The sequence below is a fragment of the Rattus norvegicus genome, chromosome Y (genome assembly GCF_036323735.1).
Source record: "Rattus norvegicus strain BN/NHsdMcwi chromosome Y, GRCr8, whole genome shotgun sequence".
NCBI lineage: Eukaryota > Metazoa > Chordata > Mammalia > Rodentia > Muridae > Rattus > Rattus norvegicus.
The window spans coordinates 1,290,054-1,313,709 of NC_086040.1; the positions used below are offsets into that span (position 1 = coordinate 1,290,054).

General features: G+C 36.1%; 1 protein-coding gene across 4 annotated transcripts in view; it reads right to left on the bottom strand.

Annotated features, from left to right (window-relative positions):
• The window catches only part of Usp9y (ubiquitin specific peptidase 9, Y-linked), a 144,819-nt gene that overhangs the window by 58,975 nt on the left and 62,188 nt on the right, over positions 1 to 23,656 (bottom strand). For all 4 annotated transcript variants that reach the window (NM_001329902.1, XM_039100658.2, XM_063280594.1 and 1 more), the window contains 6 exon segments: positions 5,577 to 5,697; positions 13,624 to 13,776; positions 14,816 to 15,056; positions 20,218 to 20,432; positions 21,916 to 22,011; positions 22,789 to 23,131. In NM_001329902.1, coding sequence (NP_001316831.1) covers positions 5,577 to 5,697; positions 13,624 to 13,776; positions 14,816 to 15,056; positions 20,218 to 20,432; positions 21,916 to 22,011; positions 22,789 to 23,131 — 1,169 coding nt within the window.

Consider the following 23,656-nt stretch of genomic DNA (forward strand, 5'->3'; position numbering starts at 1 on the left):
AAAGAAATTAAAAACTTTTTAGAATTTAATGAAAATGAAAGTACAACATACCCAAACTTATGGGACACAATGAAAGCTGTGCTAAGAGGAAAACTCATAGCGCTGAGTGCCTGCAGAAAGAATCAGGAAAGAGCATATGTCAGCAGCTTGACAGCACACCTAAAAGCTCTAGAACAAAAAGAAGCAAATACAGCCAGGAGGAGTAGAAGGCAGGAAATAATCAAACTCAGAGCTGAAATCAACCAAGTAGAAACAAAAAGGACCGTAGAAAGAATCAACAGAACCAAAAGTTGGTTCTTTGAGAAAATCAACAAGATAGATAAACCCTTAGCCAGACTAACGAGAGGACACAGAGAGTGCGTCCAAATTAACAAAATCAGAAATGAAAAGGGAGACATAACTACAGATTCAGAGGAAATTCAAAAAATCATCAGATCTTACTATAAAAACCTATATTCAACAAAACTTGAAAATCTTCAGGAAATGGACAATTTCCTAGACAGATACCAGGTACCGAAGTTAAATCAGGAACAGATAAACCAGTTAAACAACCCCATAACTCCTAAGGAAATAGAAGCAGTCATTAAAGGTCTCCCAACCAAAAAGAGCCCAGGTCCAGACGGGTTTAGTGCAGAATTCTATCAAACCTTCATAGAAGACCTCATACCAATATTATCCAAACTATTCCACAAAATTGAAACAGATGGATCACTACCGAATACCTTCTAGGAAGCCACAATTACTCTTATACCTAAACCACACAAAGACACAACAAAGAAAGAGAACTTCAGACCAATTTCCCTTATGAATATCGACGTAAAAATACTCAACAAAATTCTGGCAAACCGAATTCAAGAGCACATCAAAACAATCATCCACCATGATCAAGTAGGCTTCATCCCAGGCATGCAGGGATGGTTCAATATACGGAAAACCATCAACATGATCCATTATATAAACAAACTGAAAGAACAGAACCACATGATCATTTCATTAGATGCTGAGAAAGCATTTGACAAAATTCAACACCCCTTCATGATAAAAGTCCTGGAAAGAATAGGAATTCAAGGCCCATACCTAAACATAGTAAAAGCCATATACAGCAAACCAGTTGCTAACATTAAACTAAATGGAGAGAAACTTGAAGCAATCCCACTAAAATCAGGGACTAGACAAGGCTGCCCACTCTCTCCCTACTTATTCAATATAGTTCTTGAAGTTCTAGCCAGAGCAATCAGACAACAAAAGGAGATAAAGGGGATACAGATCGGAAAAGAAGAGGTCAAAATATCACTCTTTGCAGATGATATGATAGTATATTTAAGTGATCCCAAAAGTTCCACCAGAGAACTACTAAAGCTGATAAACAACTTCAGCAAAGTGGCTGGGTATAAAATTAACTCAAATAAATCAGTTGCCTTCCTCTATACAAAAGAGAAACAAGCCGAGAAAGAAACTAGGGAAACGACACCCTTCATAATAGACCCAAATAATATAAAGTACCTCGGTGTGACTTTAACCAAGCAAGTAAAAGATCTGTACAACTTCAAGACACTGAGGAAAGAAATTGAAGAAGACCTCAGAAGATGGAAAGATCTCCCATGCTCATGGATTGGCAGGATTAATATAGTAAAAATGGCCATTTTACCAAAAGCAATCTACAGATTCAATGCAATCCCCATCAAAATACCAATCCATTTCTTCAAAGAGTTAGACAGAACAATTTGCAAATTCATCTGGAATAACAAAAAACCCAGGATAGCTAAAGCTATCCTCAACAATAAAAGGACTTCAGGGGGAATCACTATCCCTGAACTCAAGCAGTATTACAGAGCAACAGTGATAAAAACTGCATGGTATTGGTACAGAGACAGACAGATAGACCAATGGAATAGAATTGAACACCCAGAAATGAACCCACACACCTATGGTCACTTGATTTTTGACAAAGGAGCCAAAACCATCCAATGGAAAAAAGATAGCATTTTCAGCAAATGGTGCTGGTTCAACTGGAGGGCAACATGTAGAAGAATGCAGATCGATCCATGCCTATCACCCTGTACAAAGCTTAAGTCCAAGTGGATCAAGGACCTCCACATCAAACCAGACACACTCAAACTAATAGAAGAAAAACTAGGGAAGCATCTGGAACACATGGGCACTGGAAAAAATTTCCTGAACAAAACACCAATGGCTTATGCTCTAAGATCAAGAATCGACAAATGGGATCTCATAAAACTGCAAAGCTTCTGTAAGGCAAAGGACACTGTGGTTAGGACAAAACGGCAACCAACAGATTGGGAAAAGATCTTTACCAATCCTACAACAGATAGAGGCCTTATATCCAAAATATACAAAGAACTAAAGAAGTTAGACCGCAGGGAAACAAATAACCCTATTAAAAAATGGGGGGTTCAGCGCTAAACAAAGAATTCACAGCTGAGGAATGCCGAATGGCTGAGAAACACCTAAAGAAATGTTCAACATCTTTAGACATAAGGGAAATGCAAATCAAAACAACCCTGAGATTTCACCTCACACCAGTGAGAATGGCTAAGATCAAAAACTCAGGTGACAGCAGATGCTGGCGAGGATGTGGAGAAAGAGGAACACTCCTCCATTGTTGGTGGGATTGCAGACTGGTAAAACCATTCTGGAAATCAGTTTGGAGGTTCCTCAGAAAATTGGACATTGAACTGCCTGAGGATCCAGCTATACCTCTCTTGGGCATATACCCAAAAGATGCCTCAACATATAAAAGAGACACGTGCTCCACTATGTTCATTGCAGCCTTATTTATAATAGCCAGAAACTGGAAAGAACCCAGATGCCCTTCAACAGAGGAATGGATACAGAAAATGTGGTACATCTACACAATGGAATATTACTCAGCTATCAAAAACAACGAGTTTATGAAATTCGTAGGCAAATGGTTGGAACTGGAAAATATCATCCTGAGTGAGCTAACCCAATCACAGAAAGACATACATGGTATGCACTCATTGATAAGTGGCTATTAGCCCAAATGCTTGAATTACCCTAGATCCCTAGAACAAACGAAACTCAAGATGGATGATCAAAATGTGAATGCTTCACTCCTTCTTTAAATGAGGAAAAAGAATACCCTTGGCAGGGAAGGGAGAGGCAAAGATTAAAACAGAGACTGAAGGAACACCCATTCAGAGCCTGCCCCACATGTGGCCCATACATATACAGCCACCCAATTAGACAAGATGGATGAAGCAAAGAAGTGCAGACCGACAGGAGCCGGATGTAGATCGCTCCTGAGAGACACAGCCAGAATACAGCAAATACAGAGGCGAATGCCAGCAGCAAACCACTGAATTGAGAATAGGTCCCCTGTTGAAGGAATCAGAGAAAGAACTGGAAGAGCTTGAAGGGGCTCGAGACCCCATATGTACAACAATGTCAAGTAACCAGAGCTTCCAGGGACTAAGCCACTACCTAAAGACTATACATGGACTGACCCTGGACTCTGACCCCATAGGTAGCAATGAATATCCTAGTAAGAGCACCAGTGGAAGGGGAAGCCCTGGGTCCTGCTAAGACAGAACCCCCAGTGAACTAGACTATGGGGGGGGAGGGCAGCAATGGGGGGAGAGTTGGGAGGGGAACACCTATAAGGAAGGGGAGGGGGGAGGAGATGTTTTCCCGGAAACCGGGAAAGGGAATAACACTCGAAATGTATATAAGAAATACTCAAGTTAATAAAAAAAAGAAAACAAAACTCAGGTGACAGCAGATGCTGGTGAGAATGTGGAGAAAGAGGAACACTCCTCCATTGTTGGTGGGATTGAAAACTGGTACAACCACTCTAGAAATCAGTCTGGAGGTTCCTCAGAAAATTGGACATTGAACTACCTGAGGACCTAGCTGTACCTCTCTTGAGCATATACCCAAATGATGCTCCAACATACAACAAAGACACATGCTCCACTATGTTCATAGCAGCCTTATTTATTATAGCCAGAAGCTGGGAAAAAACCCAGATGCCCTTCAACATAGGAATGGATACAGAAAATGTGGTACATCTACACAATGGAATATTACTCAGCTGTCAAAAACAATGACTTCATAAAATTTAAAGGCAAATGGAATGAACTAGACAATATCCCCAGTGTTACTCAATCACAGAAAAACACACTTGGTATGCACTCATTGATAAGTGGATATTAGCCCAAAATCTTGAATTAACCAAGAAACAATCCAGAGAACACATGAAGCTCAAGAAGAAGGACAACCAAAATGTGGATGCTTCAGTCCTTCTTAAAAGGGGGAACAAAATTATTCATAGGAGGGGATATGGAGGCGAAGTGTGGAGCAGAGATTGAAGGAATGGCCACTGAGAGCCTGCCCCATATGTGCCCCAGATATATATATATAGCCACTAAAACTAGACAATATTGAGGAAGCTACAAAGTGCATACTGACAGGAGACTGATATAGCTGTCTCTTGAGACTATCAGCAACAGCATGTCAAACAGAGGCAAATGCTAGAAGCAAACCATTAAACGGAGAACAGAGTCCCCATTGGAGGAATTAGAGAAAGGACCGATGGAGCTGAAGGGACTTGCAACCCCTTAAGAAGTACAATCTGTTCCAACCAGAGCTTCCAGGGACTAAACCACTACCCAAAGACTATACATGGCCTGACCCTGGGCTCCAACTGCATATGTAGCAGAGGATGGCCTTGTTTAACCAATGGGATGAGAAGCCCTTGATCCTGCCACCACTGGATCCCCCAGTGTATGGAAACGTCGGGGCAAGGTTGTAGGGGAAGGTGAGGAGGAGAGTTGTAGGGTAGTGGGAACACACTCATAAAAGGGTGAGGAATGGGATAGAGGGTTTATGGCCAGGAAACTGGGAAGGGAGTAACAACTGAAATATAAGTAAAAAAATCCAATAAAAAATTCAAAAAAGAGAATTAATAATGTATATACATATATGAACGTAACAACTTTTAAAAGGAGGGCATGCAATTGAAAGAGAGCATTAGAAGATTAATATTTAAGAACTAATACATATATGCATGTATCAATTTAAAAAAGATGGTATGTATGCATTTGAAAAAGAACAAGATGGGGTTTAAGGGAGGTTTTGGAAAGAAAAAAATTGGAGAAATGATACAATTTTAATATAATCCCAAAAATTAAAGTGAATAATGCTTAGAGAGAAATTTTAGACAGCAGTATATAAAATAATAAAGGCTTAAAGTTGGAACTTTTTTAAATAATAATGGAAGTTAATAGATATGTAAGGACTAAGAATGTCCTTCATTTCAGGTTTATGAACAATCCTGAATTCCTAATCTGTGATTAAGCTTTTTTAAAGCTCCTAAACAAGGACAGTGTACCCAATTATTTTTCTAACTAATGAAAATGTTCATGAACAATTACATGAAAAGACAAAACATACATAACACTTCATATAGTACAAATTATGATTAGTCTATGAATACAGTGTATTAATATTCTCTTTTGTGTCTGTGAGATACTTGTAAGCATTCTTAATTGAGAGGAGGAAACATGGAAGGATAGACCATTTAGTTTATTTACCTGGTGGCATTAGTTTCATAAGTATTCTTGCTCCATCTCTAAGAGTTGGCATAGTCAACATGCTTCCTAAGTCTGCAACTTGCCAAAGGAAAGATACGTATCTGGGCTGCAGTGACATTATCTAGAAAATAGAATAAATAAAATTATACCTGGGTAAACATTGGGTGGATAGATTTTTATTAACAAAAATTTAATCAAAATGACCTTAAAACTTATCTTTGATTATTTTATTGAAATGATCTCCCTGTTTAAATATTTTAGATTTTTTTTCATACAATATATACTGACAACATCTTTCTCCTCTATTAACCCAACTCTTCCCTGACTTCCTATACCCAGATCTAATAGACAGTAACAAAATGTAATGAATAAAAGTATAAGCTAAGACAAAACAAAACAAAAAAACCTAAACAAACAAACAAAAAAACAAACCAGAAGAAAAATAGCCCAGGGAAAGGACAAGAAAAAATACAGACCCTCTCATTCATATGCTCAGAAATCCACAAAATGCAAAACCAGAAGCAATAACACAAAGGATATATTAGGCTAAAAAAAAAGGAAGAAAAATTAAAAACCAAAACAATAACAATAAATACAAAAAGGAATCCCCAAAAACAGAAAGAAAAAGCCTTGAGAGAGTATTTTAAGACTTTGAGCATTATGGGATTTGTCAGTTCTTGATCTTAGAGAATAATCGATTGGATTCAGGAAAATTTCTCCAGTGCCCACACGTTCAAGACTCTTCCCCACTTTTTCTTCTATTAGGCTGAATGTATCTGGTTTGATGTGGAGGTCCTTGATCCTCTTGGACTTAAGCTTTGTACATTTTTTATTCTACATGCTGACCTCTAGTTGAAACAGCACCATTTGCTGGAAATGCTATCTTTCTTCCTTTGGATGGTTTTGGCTCCTTTGTCAAAAATCAAGTGACCATAGTTGTGTGGGTTCATTTCTGGGTCTTCAATTCTACTCCACTGCTCTATCTGCTTGTCTCTGTACCAATACCATGCAGTTTTTATGACTATTGCTCTGTAATACTGCTTGATGTCAGGGATGGTGATTCCCCCAGAAGTCCTCTTATTGTTGAGGGTAGTTTTCCCTATCCTGGTTTTTTTTTTGTTATTCCAAATAGTTTGCAAATTGCTCTTTCTAACTGTATGAAGAACTGAATTGGAATTTTGTTGGGGAATGCATTGAATCTACAGATTGCCTTTGGTTAAATGGCCATATTTACTGTATTAATCCTGCTAATCTAGGAGCATGGGAGATTTTTATATCTTCTGAGATATTCTTCAATTTCTTTCTACGGAGGCTTGAAGTTCCTATCATACAGATCTTTCACTTGCTTGGTTAGAATCACACTCAGGTATTTTATATCATTTGGGACTACTATGAATGTTGTCCTTTCCCAAATTTCTTTCTTAGCCTGTTTATCTATTGTGTAGAGGAAGGCTATTGATTTGTTTAAGTTAATTTTATACCCACCACTTTGCTGAAGTTGTTTACTGGGTTTAGTAGTTCTCTGGTGAAACTTTGGGGTCACTTAAGTATACTATCACATCATCTGCAATAGTGATATTTTGACTTCTTCCTTTCCAATTTATATACATTTGACCTCCTTTTGATTTGATTGCTCTGGCGAGAACTTTGAGTACTATATTGAGTACTCAAGAGTGGGCAGTTCTCTCTAGCCTTTGATTTTAGTGGGATTGCTTCAAGTTTCTCTCCACTTAGTTTAATTTAGTTACTGGTTTGCAGTATATGGCTTTTAGTATGTTTAGGTATGTGCCTTGAATTCCTGTTCTTCCCAGGACTTTTATCATGAAGGGGTGTAGAATTTTATCAATTGCTTTCTCAGCATCTAATTGAGTAGACCATGTTTGTTTATATAGTGGATTATGCTGATGGTTTTCCATATACTTGCATACCTGGAATGACGCTTACTTGACCATATAAGTTTTACTTGTTCTTGGATTCGGTTTGCAAGAATTTTATTGAGTATTTTTGCGTCAATATTCATAAGGGATACTGGGCTGAAGTTCTTTCTTTGTTGGGTCTTTGTGTTGTTTTGGTATAAGAGCAATTTTGGTTTCATAGAAGGAGTTTGGTAATGCTCTGTCTGTTTCTATTTTGTGGAATAGTTTGGACAGTATTGGTATGGGGTCTTCTATGAAGGTCTGATAGAATTCTGTACTAAACCCATCTGGTCCTGGGCTCTTTTTGGTTGGGTGACTTTTAATAACTTCTTCCATATCTTTAGGAGTTATGGGATTATTTAAATGGTTTATCTGATCCTCAAATAACTTCTGTACCTGGTATATATCTTGAAAATTGTCCATTTCCTCCAGATTTTCCAGTTTTGTTCAATATAGGCTTTTATAGTAGGATTTGACACTTTTTTGAATTTCCTCAGATTCAGTTGTTATGTCTCCCTTTTCATTTCTGATTTTCTTAATTTGGATACACTCTTTGTGCCCTCTGGTTCGTCTGGCTAAGGGTTTATCTATCCTGTTGATTTTCTCAAAGAATCAGTTCCTGATTTTGTTGACTCTTTATATAGTACTTTTTGTTTCTACTTGATTTCAGAACAGAGTTCATTTCCTGCCTTCTACTCCTCTTGGGTTTATTTATTTCATTTTATTCTAGAGCTTTTAGGTGGACTGTCAAGCTGCTGACATATGCTCTCTCCTGTTTCTTTTTGCAGGCACTCAGAGCTATGAGATTTCCTGTTAGTACCACTTTCATTGTGTCCCATAAGTTTGGGAATGTTGTATCTTCATTTTCACTAAATTCTAAGTCTTTTCTTTTTTTTATTTTTTCCATGACAAAGTTATCATAGAGTAGACCACTGTCCAACTTCCATGTATATGTGGGCTTTCTATCATTATTGTTGTTATTAAAGACCAGCCTTAGTCTGGGGTGGTCTGATAGGATGCATGTGATTATTTCTATCTTTCTGTATCATGAGGTCTGTCTTGTAATGGATTATATGGTTAACTGTGGAGAAGGTACCATGAGGTTGTGGGAAGAATGTATATCCTTTTTTTTAAGGATGGAATATTCTATAAATATCCATTAAGTCCATTTGGTTCCTAACTTCTGTTAGTTTCTCTATCTCTCTGTTTAATTTCTGTTTCCACAATCTGTCCAGTGATGAGAGTGGGGTGTTGAAATCCCCTACTATTATGTGTGGTGCAATGTATGCTTTGAACTTTAGTAAGATTTCTTTTATGTATGTAGGTTCCCTTGTATTTGGAGCACAGACATTTAGGATTGAGAGTTCATCTTGGTGGATTTTTCTTTGAACATGAAGTGTCCTTCCTTATCTTTCTTTATGAACATCGATTTTATTTGGTATTAGAATGGCTACTCCAGCTTGCTTCTTCATATTATTTGATTGGAAACTGGTTTTCCAGACTTTTACTCTGGGATAGTGTGAGTCTTACTCTCTCAGTTGTGTTTCCTGTAGGCAACAAAATGCTGGGTCATCTTTAAATATCCTGTCTGTTAATCTGTGTCTTTTTATTGGGAAATTAAGTCCATTGATGTTGAGAGAGAGAGTAAGGAATAGTGATTGTTGCTTCCTGTTATTTTTGTATTTGCAGTTGGGATCATGTTTGTCTACTTCTTTCCTTTTGGTTTTGTTGCAAGATTACTTTCTTGCTTTTTCTAGGGTGGAGCTTACCTCCTTACAGTAGCCTTTGGCATTTATTATCCTTTGTAGGGCTGGATTTGTAGACAAATATTGTGTAAATTGGGTTTTGTCAGGAAATATCTTGGTTTCTCCATCTATGTTAATTGAGAGTTTTGCTGGTTATAGTAGCCTCAACTGGCATTTGTGTTCTCCTAGGGTCTGTATGACATTTGTCCAGATCTTCTGGCTTTCATAGACGTCTGGTATAATTATGATAGGTCTGCCTTGATATGTTACTTGAACTTTTTCCCTTACTGCTTTTAATATTCTTTGTTTTGTGCATTTGGTGTTTTGACTATTATGTGACGGGAGCTTTTGCTTTTCTGGTCCAATCTATTTGGAGTTCTGTAGGCTTCTTGTATGTTCATTTCATGGGCATCTCTTTCTTTAGGTTAAGGAAGTTTTCTTCTATAATTTGGTGGAGATATTAACTGGCCCTTTAAGCTGGTTGTCTTCACTCTCCTCTATACCTATCATCCTTAGGTTTGATCATCTCATTGTGTCCTGAATGTCCTAGATGTTTTGGGCTACGAGCTTTGTGTGTTTTACATTTTCTATGATGGTTGTGTCGATGTTTTCTATGGTGTCTTCTGCTCCTGAGATTCTCTCCTCTATCTCTTTTATTTTCTTGGTGATACTCACATTTATGACTCCTGATCTCTTCCCTAGGTTTTCAATCCTTAGGGTTTTCTCCTTTTTTGCTTGCTTTATTGTTTATATTTCCAATTTTAAATTGCTGATTGTTTTGTTCATTTCCTTCTCCTGTTTGGTTGTTTTTTCCAGTATTTCTTTACTGGATTTTTGTGTTTCCTCTTCAAGGGCTTCTAGTTGTTTACTTGTGTTGTTCTGTATTTTCTTAAGGTAGTTATTTATAACATTCTTAAAAGTCCTCCATAAGCATGATTAAATGTGATTTTAAATCTAGATCTTGCTTTTCTGGTGTGTTTGGATATCCACATGCCTGGATTTTCCAAGATGCACATACCACATAAAACTCAAGAAGGATCACCAAAATTCAGATGCTTCACTCCTTCTATAAAAGGTGAACAAAAATATTCATAGGAGGGGATATGCAGGCAAATTTTAGAGCAGAGACTGAAGGAATGGCCACTTAGTGCCTGCCTCACATGTTGCCAATACATATATACAGTCACCAAAACTAGGTAAGACAATGAAGCTTAGAAGTGCATAGCTCTGACAGGAACCAGATAGAGATCTCTCCTGAGAGACACATCCAGAGCATGTCCAATACAGAGGTTAATGGTAGCAGCAAACCACCGAACTGAGAATAGGACCCCCTTGGGGGGAATCAGAGGAAGGACTGAAAGAGCTGAAGGGTCTTGCAACCCCATAAGTACAACAATTCTAACCAGCTAGAGCTTCCAGGGACTAAACCACTACTGAAAGACTATACATGGACTGACCCAGGGCTCCAACTGCACAAGTAGTAGTGAACAGCCTTGTTGGGGCACCAGTGGAAGGGAAAGCCCTTGGTCCTGCCAAGGTTAGACCCCAGTGAAGGGGACTGATGTGGGGGTGGGGCGTTTGGTAATGGTGGGTGGATGAAGAGGGGAACACCCATACAGGCTAGTGAGAGGGGTTAGGGAGCTGATTGACAGGAAAACCAGGAAAGGGGATAACACCTGAAATGTAAATAAGAAATACACAATTTACTAAAAATGTACAACAAACAAACAAAAAACAAAAACAAAAAAGAAAGAATAGGAACCTTGCTAGCGCATATGCAGCTACGAAATTGTAGCCCCAAGCGCTGCTCTCCGAAGGCTGTCTGTTAAGCCTGCCACACCAAGCTGGATGCGAAGACGAAGGCTTCGTGAAAGGATAAAGCATCAGACAAAAAATGTGCAGATAAAAGGGGAGAGAGGAGGGAAGGGCAAACAGTCTGAAGTGGCCGACCAGCAAAGTATAGATCTGCATGCAGAAAATGGAGAGATGGAAAGCCAGAGTCCAGCCTCTGCATAAGAGAAAGAAGCAAGGTTCAATTAAGCATCCCTCATGTCTGTTAGTGGTCCCTGCCTCCTTTCTTGTACAATCCAGAAGATATTTTTACCAGCTATTTTGTAAATTTGAGTATTTTAGTAGCTCTAGAAACAATTTTACAAGGTGAGGGAATCTTACCTCATCCCATTTTTTAAGTGCAAATGTTTAAGAGGTTATTTCTCAAGGTGTAAAAAGAAAACATTGTCAGTGTTTTTAGTAAGTATTTACTTATAGTTCATGTAGATCCAGATCTATTTTGTCACACATTATTTTATAAAACAACCTGAGTCATGTCACTAGGAGAAAGTCTGGTTCAAGTTCACATATGATTCTTGTGAAATATCCTGTATTCTGAATAGTTGAGAAGGAAGCCCCTAAAATTGACTTAATGAATCCATATTCTTAATATTAGACTTTATTTTCAGCTACACACTATTATTTCTAAATATAACTCTGATTTATAATACTCTCTGTATATGACATGGGATCTTCATATAATTCTTAGAATATCATCTTATTAAAATTGGTTGGTAATTAATTAAAAAAAAGGTTAAATCATTTGCTGGTTGTTTATGTTTTTGGTACAAGCAGAAAATAGCATGATACTGGAATTAGGAGAGGCTGTGACTATTTCCAGCTAGTTTTATATCCCACAGTACAAAGCATACTAAATGGCGATTTGGAGTCTCAGCCGTGCATTCATGTATGGAATATTTTCAGTTACATCTTTATCATTTGTTTCTAGTAGAACAATTTTATAAGAAAGCCAGTCCTAAGCCACTACCCAAAGACTGACTCTGGGCTCCAACCTCATAGGTAGCAATGAATAGCCTAGTAAGAGCACCAGTGGAAGGGGAAGCCCTTGGTCCTGCTAAGACTGAACCCCCAGTGAACGTGATTGTTGGGGGGAGGGTGGTAATGGGGGAGGATGGGGAGGGAACACCCCTACAGTAGGGAATGGGGAGGGGTTAGGGGGATGTTGGCCTGGAAACCGGGAAAGGGAATAACAATCAAAATGTAAATAAGAAATACCCATTTTAATAAACATGGAGCAAAAAAAAGAAAAAAAAAAAAAAGAAAAAAGAAAGCCAGTCCTTGGTCCTTGCCCTGTCAAAACTGTGTGCCTCTGGTCATGGCAGTCCATTTTCTTAACAGTTGTGATAATGTGCTGTGAAAGATGGAGATTTTGAGTATGTTCTGTGTGTGGTATAAAACTGTGAATCGGTAGAATTGAGGATTAAGAGCATTTGGTTGTTATGAGCGATCTTAAGGAAACTTGCCAAGTTTGAGGTTGGAACATCACTGGAGTAAGTTCAAAGAAAATATGTAGCTCTTCATTTGTGTACAGTGAACACAGTGTGGCTCTTCAGAGTTTGGGTACTTGTGAAGAACTGGAATGTCTGTGTACTCTGCTCCTTGACCAATGAAGTCTCAGTTGTAGAAGAATAAAAAAAAAGACTAGGAACTTTCAAAGATATTGAATTTGTTTTCTGTTGGGTATCTAATGCTGGTCTTAGGAGTAGTTGCTCCCCCAAGGAGACTGCCTTGAAGGAAATAATTTTTCAATTGGATTATCTCCTTAATCTTTTCAGTTTTATCTATTTCTTAAAATAATTAAGGTAGTCTTGTTTGCCTAATGCTTGCTCTCTTGACTAGTCTGGCCTCAACAGTTTGAGATTCAATTAGCTTTTTCCTCCACAGCAATTGGATTAACAAGGTGTGCTGTACCCACCTCAAAAATCTTAAACAGGAATTGACCCTGTCTAAAGGAAATGCAAGGACAAAGAGTGGAGCAGAGACTGAAGGAAAGGACATCCAGTGACTGCTCCACCTGGGGAACCATTGCATCTACAGATACCAATCCTATTCCCTATTGCTAATTCCGGGAAATGCTTGCTGAGAGGGGTCTGATACAGCTGTTCCCTGAGAGACTCTGCCAGAGCCTGATAAATACAGAAAGGGAAGCTTGCAGCTAACCACTGAACTGAACACAGGGACACTAATGGAGGAGTTAGGAGAAGGACTGAAGGAACTGAAGGGGTTTGCAACTTCATAGAAAGAAAGCAATAGTATCAACCTATCTTTTAAAAGGGCTAATTAATTTAAACATAGGAGCCATTTCTTTTGATATAATGTATGCATATATGGATACATATAAATGCATATTATAATCATTAACTTTACGTAACTTATAAATTGTATCTTTCCAGAATTCACTTAAAAGTTACTAACTTCAATTATTTAGTGTTATTCAGTGTAGGTAAGCTTTAAACCCAGAAACTGAAACATTCTACATAATCTTCTCTTATTAATAAATGAGAAGGGAATCCCTTGTAGATAGTAATTACTTACCACGCCTGGTAAACAATTTTCCATTTCTGAATTGGGAACATCTCTATAGTTATTATGACAGTGGTTTCCAGGAGATCCGGCTGATGAATCAGATGAGCTATCAGGACTTGAAGGCATGTTGGAATTTATTTGTAAAAATTTAGCAGTAATTAGCTGAAAAAAAATAATGATAAAGGGAACATGAAAGATGTTTAGAAAACAAGAACCAAAGAATACCAAAAGGCTATTCTCTCAAGTTTGTTTTTAGAAGCACATCTGAAACTTTTTAATATACATATGATAGAGGATTGACAGAATATATAAAGAAAAAACCAATCCAGTACAAAAACATGGTATGGATATGAACAGGGAATTTTCAGAATAAATAAAAATGGTTAAGGAAAAAAATTACTACAATATAACCATTTATAACAATCCACTTACCTTTACAATGTCTGTAGAATACTCTGTTGGATATTAAATATTATAGATCCTAATGTCATTCTTTATCAGTATATCATTTGCATAGAATCTATATAAATGCTTTTTTATTTCTGCATTATTTAGACATTAAATAACAAAAAGCAAATTGTATATAAATATTTCTAGATTTTTTCTCTTCGATTTTTATTAAAATGAGTATTTTTTTTTTTTGGTTCTTTTTTTCGGAGCTGGGGACCGAACCCAGGGCCTTGCGCTTCCTAGGCAAGCGCTCTACCACTGAGCTAAATCCCCAGCCCCAAAATGAGTATTTCTTATTTACATTTCAAATGTTTTTCCCTTTCCCGGTTAATATTTCTAAATTTATTATTTGGGGTAAAGTAAAATCAACTCTAAATGTATGTAAATATGAAATGTCTACAGTAGATATGAAATTGTTTTCAGTTATCTAACTTAATTATAACAGGGAGAATACAGATTTTCATTACCTAAAATCCTGTGATATTTACTTTTTTTGATATCTACCTTTTTATATCTAATAAATTTATTTTACAAAACAATCTTACCCTGTAGGTCTGAGAGGGCTATAATCTGGTATACAAGGTAGGGAACTACTAAGTGCTGGAATTAAAATATGCACTACCACACATATACCTGGTTGGTTATATCCAGTTATCAACACAAAACATGTACATAATAATGTTCAAGAAATGACTAATAGTAAAGTATAAACATGAATTTGAGAGAATATATGAAAATTATATTTACTTACTGATTTATCTTTCAAATTTAACTGTTCAACTAGCTTTCTGTCATCTTCAGAATCTATTAACTCTCCACCTATAAACAGTTCAATTTTTGTATGGGTTACATTGGCATTAATACGATTGAGAATGCAGCGTCGCACAGAACCAATGGTAGCATTCGTATGAGACAGTATGTCCAAATCATCAACTTCTTTGCTCTGGTTTGGAAATCGAACTGTAAGAGACAAGTGTTTCCCACGGAATGCTCTGGGGGAAAAAAAAATTTAATTTTTATAAAACCTCCCACAAAAAAACCCCAGCAATATTCAACAAATTGTAAAGGACATAATATGAATTTGTTATTTAAAATACAGAGGTTAAAAAAATACAGTGGTTAACTTAAAATATTATGACTCTTGGGGTTGGGGATTTGGCTCAGTGGTAGAGTGCTTGCCTAGCATGCGCAAGGTCCTGGGTTCGGTCCCCAGCTCCGAAAAAAAGAAAAAAAATATTATGACTCTTGAATTACAAACTGATAGTAACACCTTACTTCTATTAGCTAAGAACAAATGTTTCCTACTCATGATAAAGCAGGATAACCACAAAAATTTCAAAAAGCTTAATTTTCTAAGATTTTATTTTGGGCAGATTTTATTTTATTTTATTTTATTGCAGAGCAAAAGCAGAAGCAGCTGCATGCTTCCACTAGCTTTATTAATCCCTATTAACATTCATTACCTCAAATTCTCTTTGGCAAGATATAATCGTAAGATTGTTATTCCTATGATACTTGGAATAACTTAGGCCAGAACAAACAAAAAAATAAGACTAAACAAAGACTTCTTAAAATATTTATATAAGAAATGATCCCTCTTCCTATTATCAAAATATACTCGTCATAACACTGAGAGCATGACAGCCACTTCCACAAAAACAGGACATGGCAGAACATAATTCAGGCCAAATAAGAAAAACACTTTCTTCTCAAGGTTGTCATTCCAGCCCTCCTTGCACATTTCACTTGACCCTGCCTGGGAGCTGCATCTCTATGTCTCCAGAATTTCTATCTTTTTTTTTTTTAAAACTTAACACTTTCCATAGCATAGCTAAATGCCATTGTAGGGGTTTAATCATGTAAAATAAAGCAACATAATACATAATGCACACAATATTATGGCAAAAGTAGCTTTTCCCATGCTATGGAAAATATTTTGAGACCAAGCTTTGGGATCTAATCCTGTCAATTTGTCAGCCAATAATTTAGCTATTTCCTAGGGGTAGTATCTTGTAGCTGTTTGCCAAAAGACGTTCGAATATCATATTTCAAGGCATTAATTACTTTGGTAGCAATATCATTACCTTCTAAATAGGCTTGAATTAACGTCCAATCATGGTATGTATCATTATACATATATTCAGTAACACAAAAAGTAGTAGAATTTCAATCACACCTTGAATCCTCATATTTTTCAATAGCTACCATAGTTTGACCTAACCATTCTACTGTTTGTTTTAAAACATCTACTTGATTTTGAAGTCTGGTATCAATTTTAATTTGCCCTATCCATAACTCATGTGAATCTTTATGTCAGTCTTCAACAAAATGCTTTGTCTTTTTGTTCAGTGTAGCATCTATTGAGATGTTTTTAATGCTACACTGGAAACTACTGCCAAACAAGCAACAGAACTAAGGCTTAAAACAGTAGCTACAGTAACACCAATTATTCTTTTACTTCTCTTCAGCAGACTATTAAAAAATAGTAATCATATAATTAAAGGAGATTTTATTTTTGATATTCATGGGTGTTTTGCCAACATGAAAAAGAGGGTGTCAGATTCTTTTGGAGTAGTTACAGACGGGAATCGAACAGCAAGCAATAGGTGATCTTAATCACTGTGTCATCACTCTAAAACCTACACTAAGACTATTTTGAATAGAAGATAAACCTCAACTTAAAGCAAGCTTTTGCAAAAATATGTGAGTGAATAGGTGTTGGAAAATGTAGTGTTACACACACACACACACCTGCATATATAAATGTACATACCACACCTATTTTTTTAAAAAAATATTTTTTTGGATATTTTATATATTTACATTTCAAATGTTATCCCATATCCCCGCCTCTCATAACCTCTCTAAAAGTTTAAGGACTTATTTATGTATAAGTATACTGTAGCTGTCTTCAGACACATCAGAAGAGGGAGGGCATCAGATCTCATTAGAGATGGTTGTGAGCCACCATGTAGTTGCTGGGAATGGAATTTAGAACACTGGAAGTACAGTCGGTGCCCTTAACTGTTAAGGCATCTCTTCAGCTTGACCTCATCTAACTTAGATTATTTTTTTACACGCAGATGATCTATTTTAGAGAAATAACTAAATTCTAATCATGAAATTCATTACATTTCACATTTAAAACATGTTATTTCATGTGCGTGCATATTCTGTCTGCACATATGTCTGTGTACCATTTGTGTGCCTGGTGCCTGCAAAGGTCAGACAAGGATATTGGATGTCCTGTAAGTGTAGTTAAGAGTGCAGACTACTTGTAGAGGATGGAAAATGAACTGAGGACCCCCGGGAGAATGGTCAGTGCTCTTAAATACTGAAATTAACTCTTCAGTTTCCAGATTTCAAATACTTATGCCAATAGCAATTCATGTATGTTATTCTAGCAAAAAGACAACATTATTCAAACTTTACAGTAGTGTAAAATGAGCTGGGATAATATACAGCACATTTCTTTTTTTTTAAATTTTTTTTATTAACTTGAGTATTTCTTATTTACATTTCGAGTGTTATTCCCTTTCCCGGTTTCTAGGCCAACATTCCCCTAACCCCTCCCCATTCCCTACTGTAGGGGTGTCCCCCTCCCACCCTCCCCCCATTGCCGCCCTCCCCCCAACAATCACGTTCACTGGGGATTCAGCCTTAGCAGGACCCAGGGCTTCCCCTTCCACTGGTGCTCTTACTAGGCTATTCATTGCTACCTATGAGGTCAGAGTCCAGGGTCAGTCCATGTATAGTCTTTAGGTAGTGGCTTAGTCCCTGGAAGCTCTGGTTGCTTGGCATTGTTGTTCATATGGGGTCTCGAGCCCCTTCAAGCTCTTCCAGTTCTTTCTCTGATTCCTGCAACAGGGGTCCTATTCTCAGTTTAGTGGTTTGCTGCTGGCATTCGCCTCTATATTTGTTGTATTCTGGCTTATACAGCACATTCTTAACGTGTGTATCATAACTTCTTTGACATATCAGATATCATCATATATTTACATTAGTTTCAAATATCACTCATGAAGTAGTGATGAAATGATTTTAAGGCTGTGAGTTATTGCAACATAAAGATTTGTATTAAAGGGTTGCAGCATTAATTAAGATGTTTGAGAGCCATTGGTATAGACCACATTCTTCTTGTTAACGACAAGAATGGGAATTCAGAATGTTTTTAATTTTTTTGATTCATGACTTTCAATTTGGGATTTAAATTTCTAGAATGTCTATTTTAATTTAATAGTTCTTCAACTAAAAGACTTTGATCCAAAGCTGGATAAATTTGGGGGAGGAGGGCATCAATCTACCCTATTAACTATGCTTGTCTTGGGCACATACCCAAAAGATTCTTCATCTTAACACAGAAACACTTGTTTACCATGTTTATTGCTAATTGGTTCATACTAATTAGAAATTAAAAACCACCTAAATGGCCCTCAATAGAAGAGATAAAATGTGATATATTTATTTACACAATGGAATATTACTCAGCTGTTAAAAGTGACATTATGAAATATTCCGGTAAATAGATTAAAAAACTGGGGAAAATAATCCTAGACTCAGAATGACAAATAGTATTTATTCACTTTTAAGTGTGTGTTATTTAGTATGTCAATGACAGCCAAGCTCCTATCAATCCATAGAACTGTAGTGCGATCTGGCATAGAGTGAAGAAAGGAGAAAGTCAGGAGAGGGTAAAGATGGTTATTCAAGGTTTAGGTCAGGGATAGATTGGGAGGATCAAATGGGGATGGAATAGGTAAACAACGTAGGGAATACATGGAGAAGCAGCTAAAATTAAGAAATATGTCAGCAGTACTATGAAAACTTTATATAATAGAAGCGTCTGAAAATATATAAATAGAAGTGATTCAAATTAAATTACCAAATAATGGCAGAGGCAGAGAGACCTATTATGCTATCTCTTGCTATGAAGTGAAGCTTCCGGTAAATGAGACACGGCTTCATTTAATTGAGTTGTTGGACAAAATGTAACCCTCCCAAAAACTCATCCTTGATACCAAGTTTGCTTTTCATAAACTTACTTCAGCATAAGTACTTACTGCTGAAGGTAACACCTACACAACTCATTGAACATGGAGAAATCTAGCATGTGCTAGATATATTAAGATTTTACCACTAGGTCTATCATGTTTAGTATAGGAAAGTAATAAGATGTAAACAGACATTAAATAGCAAGTGACGACTTTGGAACAATGTCTTCATCATATCCCTCCCATCAGTGCTCAGGGAACCCCTAGGATAAGGAGGGGGATATAGAGCCAGAGGAGATGAAGGACACCAGAACACAAGGCCTCTAAATCAACATTATCAAACCTCATATGAACTCAAGAGACTGAAGCAGTTTGAGCAGGGTGTGCAAGGGTCTCTACCAGGTTGTCTCCAAATATAGTATGTTTTGGTGAGATTACTGAGAACACACAGGATTCTGTCTCTATTTCTGTGTCTTGGGCTCTTTTCCTTCTGCCACTTATGCTCAATTTTGATGTGTTAGGTTTTGTTTTTATCATATTGTATTATAAATCTCTTAGACGCCCGTTTGCTTTCTAATGAGAGACAGAAAAGGAGCAGATTCTGATAGGAAGGAAGGTGGGGAATCTGGTTCTTTGACTGGGAGTATAGAGGCAGAAGAAACCATAATCAGAATATATTATGTAAGAAAAGAATCTATTTTCACTAAAAGAATAAAAAAGAGAATAGATTTTAACAATAGAATTATATCCCATCAAATGAAGGTCACAATTGCATTCACTGCACTTGGAAATTGAATCAAAAAGATCTTAAGTTCACAGGCTGCCTTAACTTTATTGCAGAGTTTAAGACTAACAAAGGAAGTCATATCTCAACACATGGGTGAAGGATAAGTAATCTACAAAATAGATTAATGCTATACTTAATAGGTGACAAAAATTTGGAACTATGAACAAAGTCAAAGAAAAATTCCAAGTTACAAATGAGTGCTTTACCATATTTATTAAAAAAACAAACAAAACCCCCCCAAAACAAAAAAGATAATTGCATTACAAAGTTCACACTTTTAAAATAGGGTAAAATTCACTAAAATGTAAATAGTGCTCACATTTTGTAAATAAGTCTAAGAAATAATTGCAAGTTATTAAATCAGTTTTCACAAACCTTGACATAGGCAGAATCATCCTTTCCTCATGGTAATCACTGTCACATTCACTTATGTATTCCCTTAAAACAGTTAATATGCGAACTATTCGGATGGCTTCTTGTCTTGCACAGCTAAAAATATTGTCTTTATCACTATCCAAAACATGCAACGTATCATATGACGATTTCATACGATCAAAGCAAGATTGAATAAAGTCTTCATGAATAACTACCTGCAAATATTATGTCAAAAACAGTTCAATTGTTGCTTATAAAATTATCAAATATGACAAAGTATAAAAATTTTTAACTTAAAAGCAATTATTAACTATATTTATAATTAAGAATAAATACAAGTTTTATAATAAAAAAGTTTATAATATGAGGCAAACCAAGAACTCTTCAATATTCTGTTTTGAGAAAATTGAATCTTTAGTTGATAGTCATAATCCCTCGTTAAGGGACGAGGCCACCCAGCCATCTCAAAATTTTTGACCCAGAATTGTTTCTGTCTAAAGGAAAAGGAGGGACAAAAAATGAAGCAGAAACTGAAGGGACAGAGACTGTCCCACCATGCAATCCATTCCAGCCCTAGACATCAAACAAAGACACTGGTATTGACGCCATTTTGAGCTTGTAGACATGGGACTGGGTGGGTTGTTCTTTGAGAGGCTTTACCAGCAGCTGAGCAAGACAGATGCAGATAGATACTTACAGCCAACCACTGGACTGAACCCAGGGACCCCTATTGAACAGTTAGGGGAAGGAGCTGAAAAGGATTGCAATTCAATAGAAGAACAATATCAGTTAACCTGACTCCCCAGAGCTCCCAGGGACTAAACACTAATCAAAGAGTCCATGGCAACATATGTAGGAGAGGATGGCCTTATCTATATCAACTTGATGGGAGGGCCTTGGTCCTGTAGAGGCTTGATGTCTCAGTGTAGGAGATGCTAGGGCACCTTCTTAGAGGTGAAGTGAATGGAGGGGGATAATGTGGGGATTATAAAGTGGGGTCAATATTTGAAATATACATAAATAAAATTGATAAAAATCTCTGAACCTTTATGTCAACATTCAGGAGGCAGAGGCAGATCTTTTTACATCCCAGGCTAGTATGCTTTACATTAGCAAGTTCTAAGGCAGTCAAGTCTATATAGAGAAATCTAGGGGAATATAGATGATCTCTGAGTCAAATGATGAATCAAGTAATATTTTGGGCAGAATGATATATAACAATAATTCTATTAAAAAAACTCCAAGCATCTAAGAATAGGGTAGGAAAAGATGTTGCTGTCAAGCCTAATGATCTGAGTTTAATACTTGAGACCCTGTATGAGGAAATAGATTCAATTCCTGACTTCCACACTTGCACTGAGGCACAGGCAAGCATACACACAGAAACAAGCACAAAATGATGAAAAATAAAGTTATAAAAAGAATAATCTGAAGGTTCCGGTATATGCGTGCAATACCAGGGTGAGTAAAGAGAATTCTGTGAGATGGAGTTAAATAATGAATTCCCAGGCAAGTCTGAGTTATGTGACTCTTTTTCTCACCAGAGCAATCCCTTAAAACAAAAAAGCAAGATAAATGGTGGAAATATTTATCTTATCTGAAAATGACAAATATTTGATTAAAATTTTCTAATTAATGATGAGATATTATCACTATTATTTTAACCTAACAGTGGAGTTTTTAGTACTTTACTCTTACCTGATTAGCTTGTAATCTAGGACCAAGGCTTGTATATATCTCTTTAAGGAGATCTATAGCTCTGTTTGAAATATCATCATTACTCTGAATCACAACCTGATTTTAAAAATAACAAAAAAAAAAAAACACTATTAAAGTATATTTTAACTTGCCCCTTAAACTAGAATGTTCTTTTCAATAACTAAGAAAACCAAAAGGGGAAAAAGGTAGAAGCAGGAAAGGAAGTAAAAAGAAAACTTTCTTTCCTCACTTATTACCCTTTTTATTATTTGCCTTTATTTGTAGATTGTTCCTAGTTAGAATAAAAGTTAAAATTAAAATTAAATAATGACATCATCAAAAAGTATGACTATATCTGAAATTTGCTTAAGTTAATAAATCTCTAAAGAAACATAAGCTACACAATATAACAGTCTAAAAGACAGCAATTATACTATCAGAATGTCAAATATAGCATTACATAGCATAAGACATTTACTCTTCAGACAGTTAACATTCATCGTAAATAAAACAACTTATGTAACTTTTTACTATTTACACTTCCTAATAAGTCATTTTTTGTGTAATTAATTTTGGTAGTGAGTATGTATTAAAACACAAGACCTTACATAAAAACTTGAAAAACTTTCATGAAGGACAACAGGTGTACACTTATGGGGATGAACTAACACAAAAAATCCGAAAAGGGTAAATCTAAAGTGAATGCTAAAGAAACACCAATGTCGGAAATTAAACAGCAAAATCTAAGCAACTAACTCCCTTAATTTCTTGGACATACATCAAATAAATACAGACATAAATATGTAAAGAAAAATCAAGTTTTAAGTTCTTCAGGTACTTTTGCCATTATGTATTTCTACTTTTTTTACTTACCTTCCAAAGATAGTCTAATCCTATTAAGTCCAAATCATCCATCATGTAGACTTTTCTTTTTATCATTAGTTTCCCTTCTCGACAATTAACAGTTTTGAAAAATCTTTCAAAACATTTTATTCCATTTTCAGTTAATAGAGAAGGATCAAGCTGAAGCACATTACTTTCAAAAAACTCCTTATTGATATCAGGATCTAAGTCAGGTTCATCTCCCATTAATTTGGAATACCACATAAAACAGGCTTCTCGATCACTAAAGTAAACTGCATTCTCTGCTAAACAGTGCCATATTTGTTTTGCCTGGGAAGCACAGAGCCAGAGTTGACCATCCTTCAATAAGAATCTTGAAACAAAAACCACAAAGAACTAATTAGACTTAAAATCATTTTACTCAGCAATAAAATGTTTTGATATACCAACACATTCATGTATTCCATTTTAATGTAACCTAAAGACATACCCAATACATTCATCTATTTTATATTAATATATCTCAATGACTATTCTTTAAAAATAACCTATCTGAACTTACATCACACTTTTCATTTATTTAACAAGTATATTAGCTAACCACAAAATGCCAGAAACTTTGTCTATCTATATGACTAAAAAAAGACTTGCGTAAAAAGTACAGCTTTTGAAACAAGTTATTATTTAGGTACCAACTTATGTAGCTGAACAGTGAAGATAATACACAATTGTTTCAGAAATGAGCGAAAAATTTTATGATTTAAAGTTGCTTTAAAAATCTTTACACTCATGAAAAACTTTTAGCTTTTTAGTCATACTAAACAAAAGTGTTTTCTTAATAAACAAATATAAGCAATATCCGCTTTACAAAGTTTGGCACGATGATTAAACGAACTAG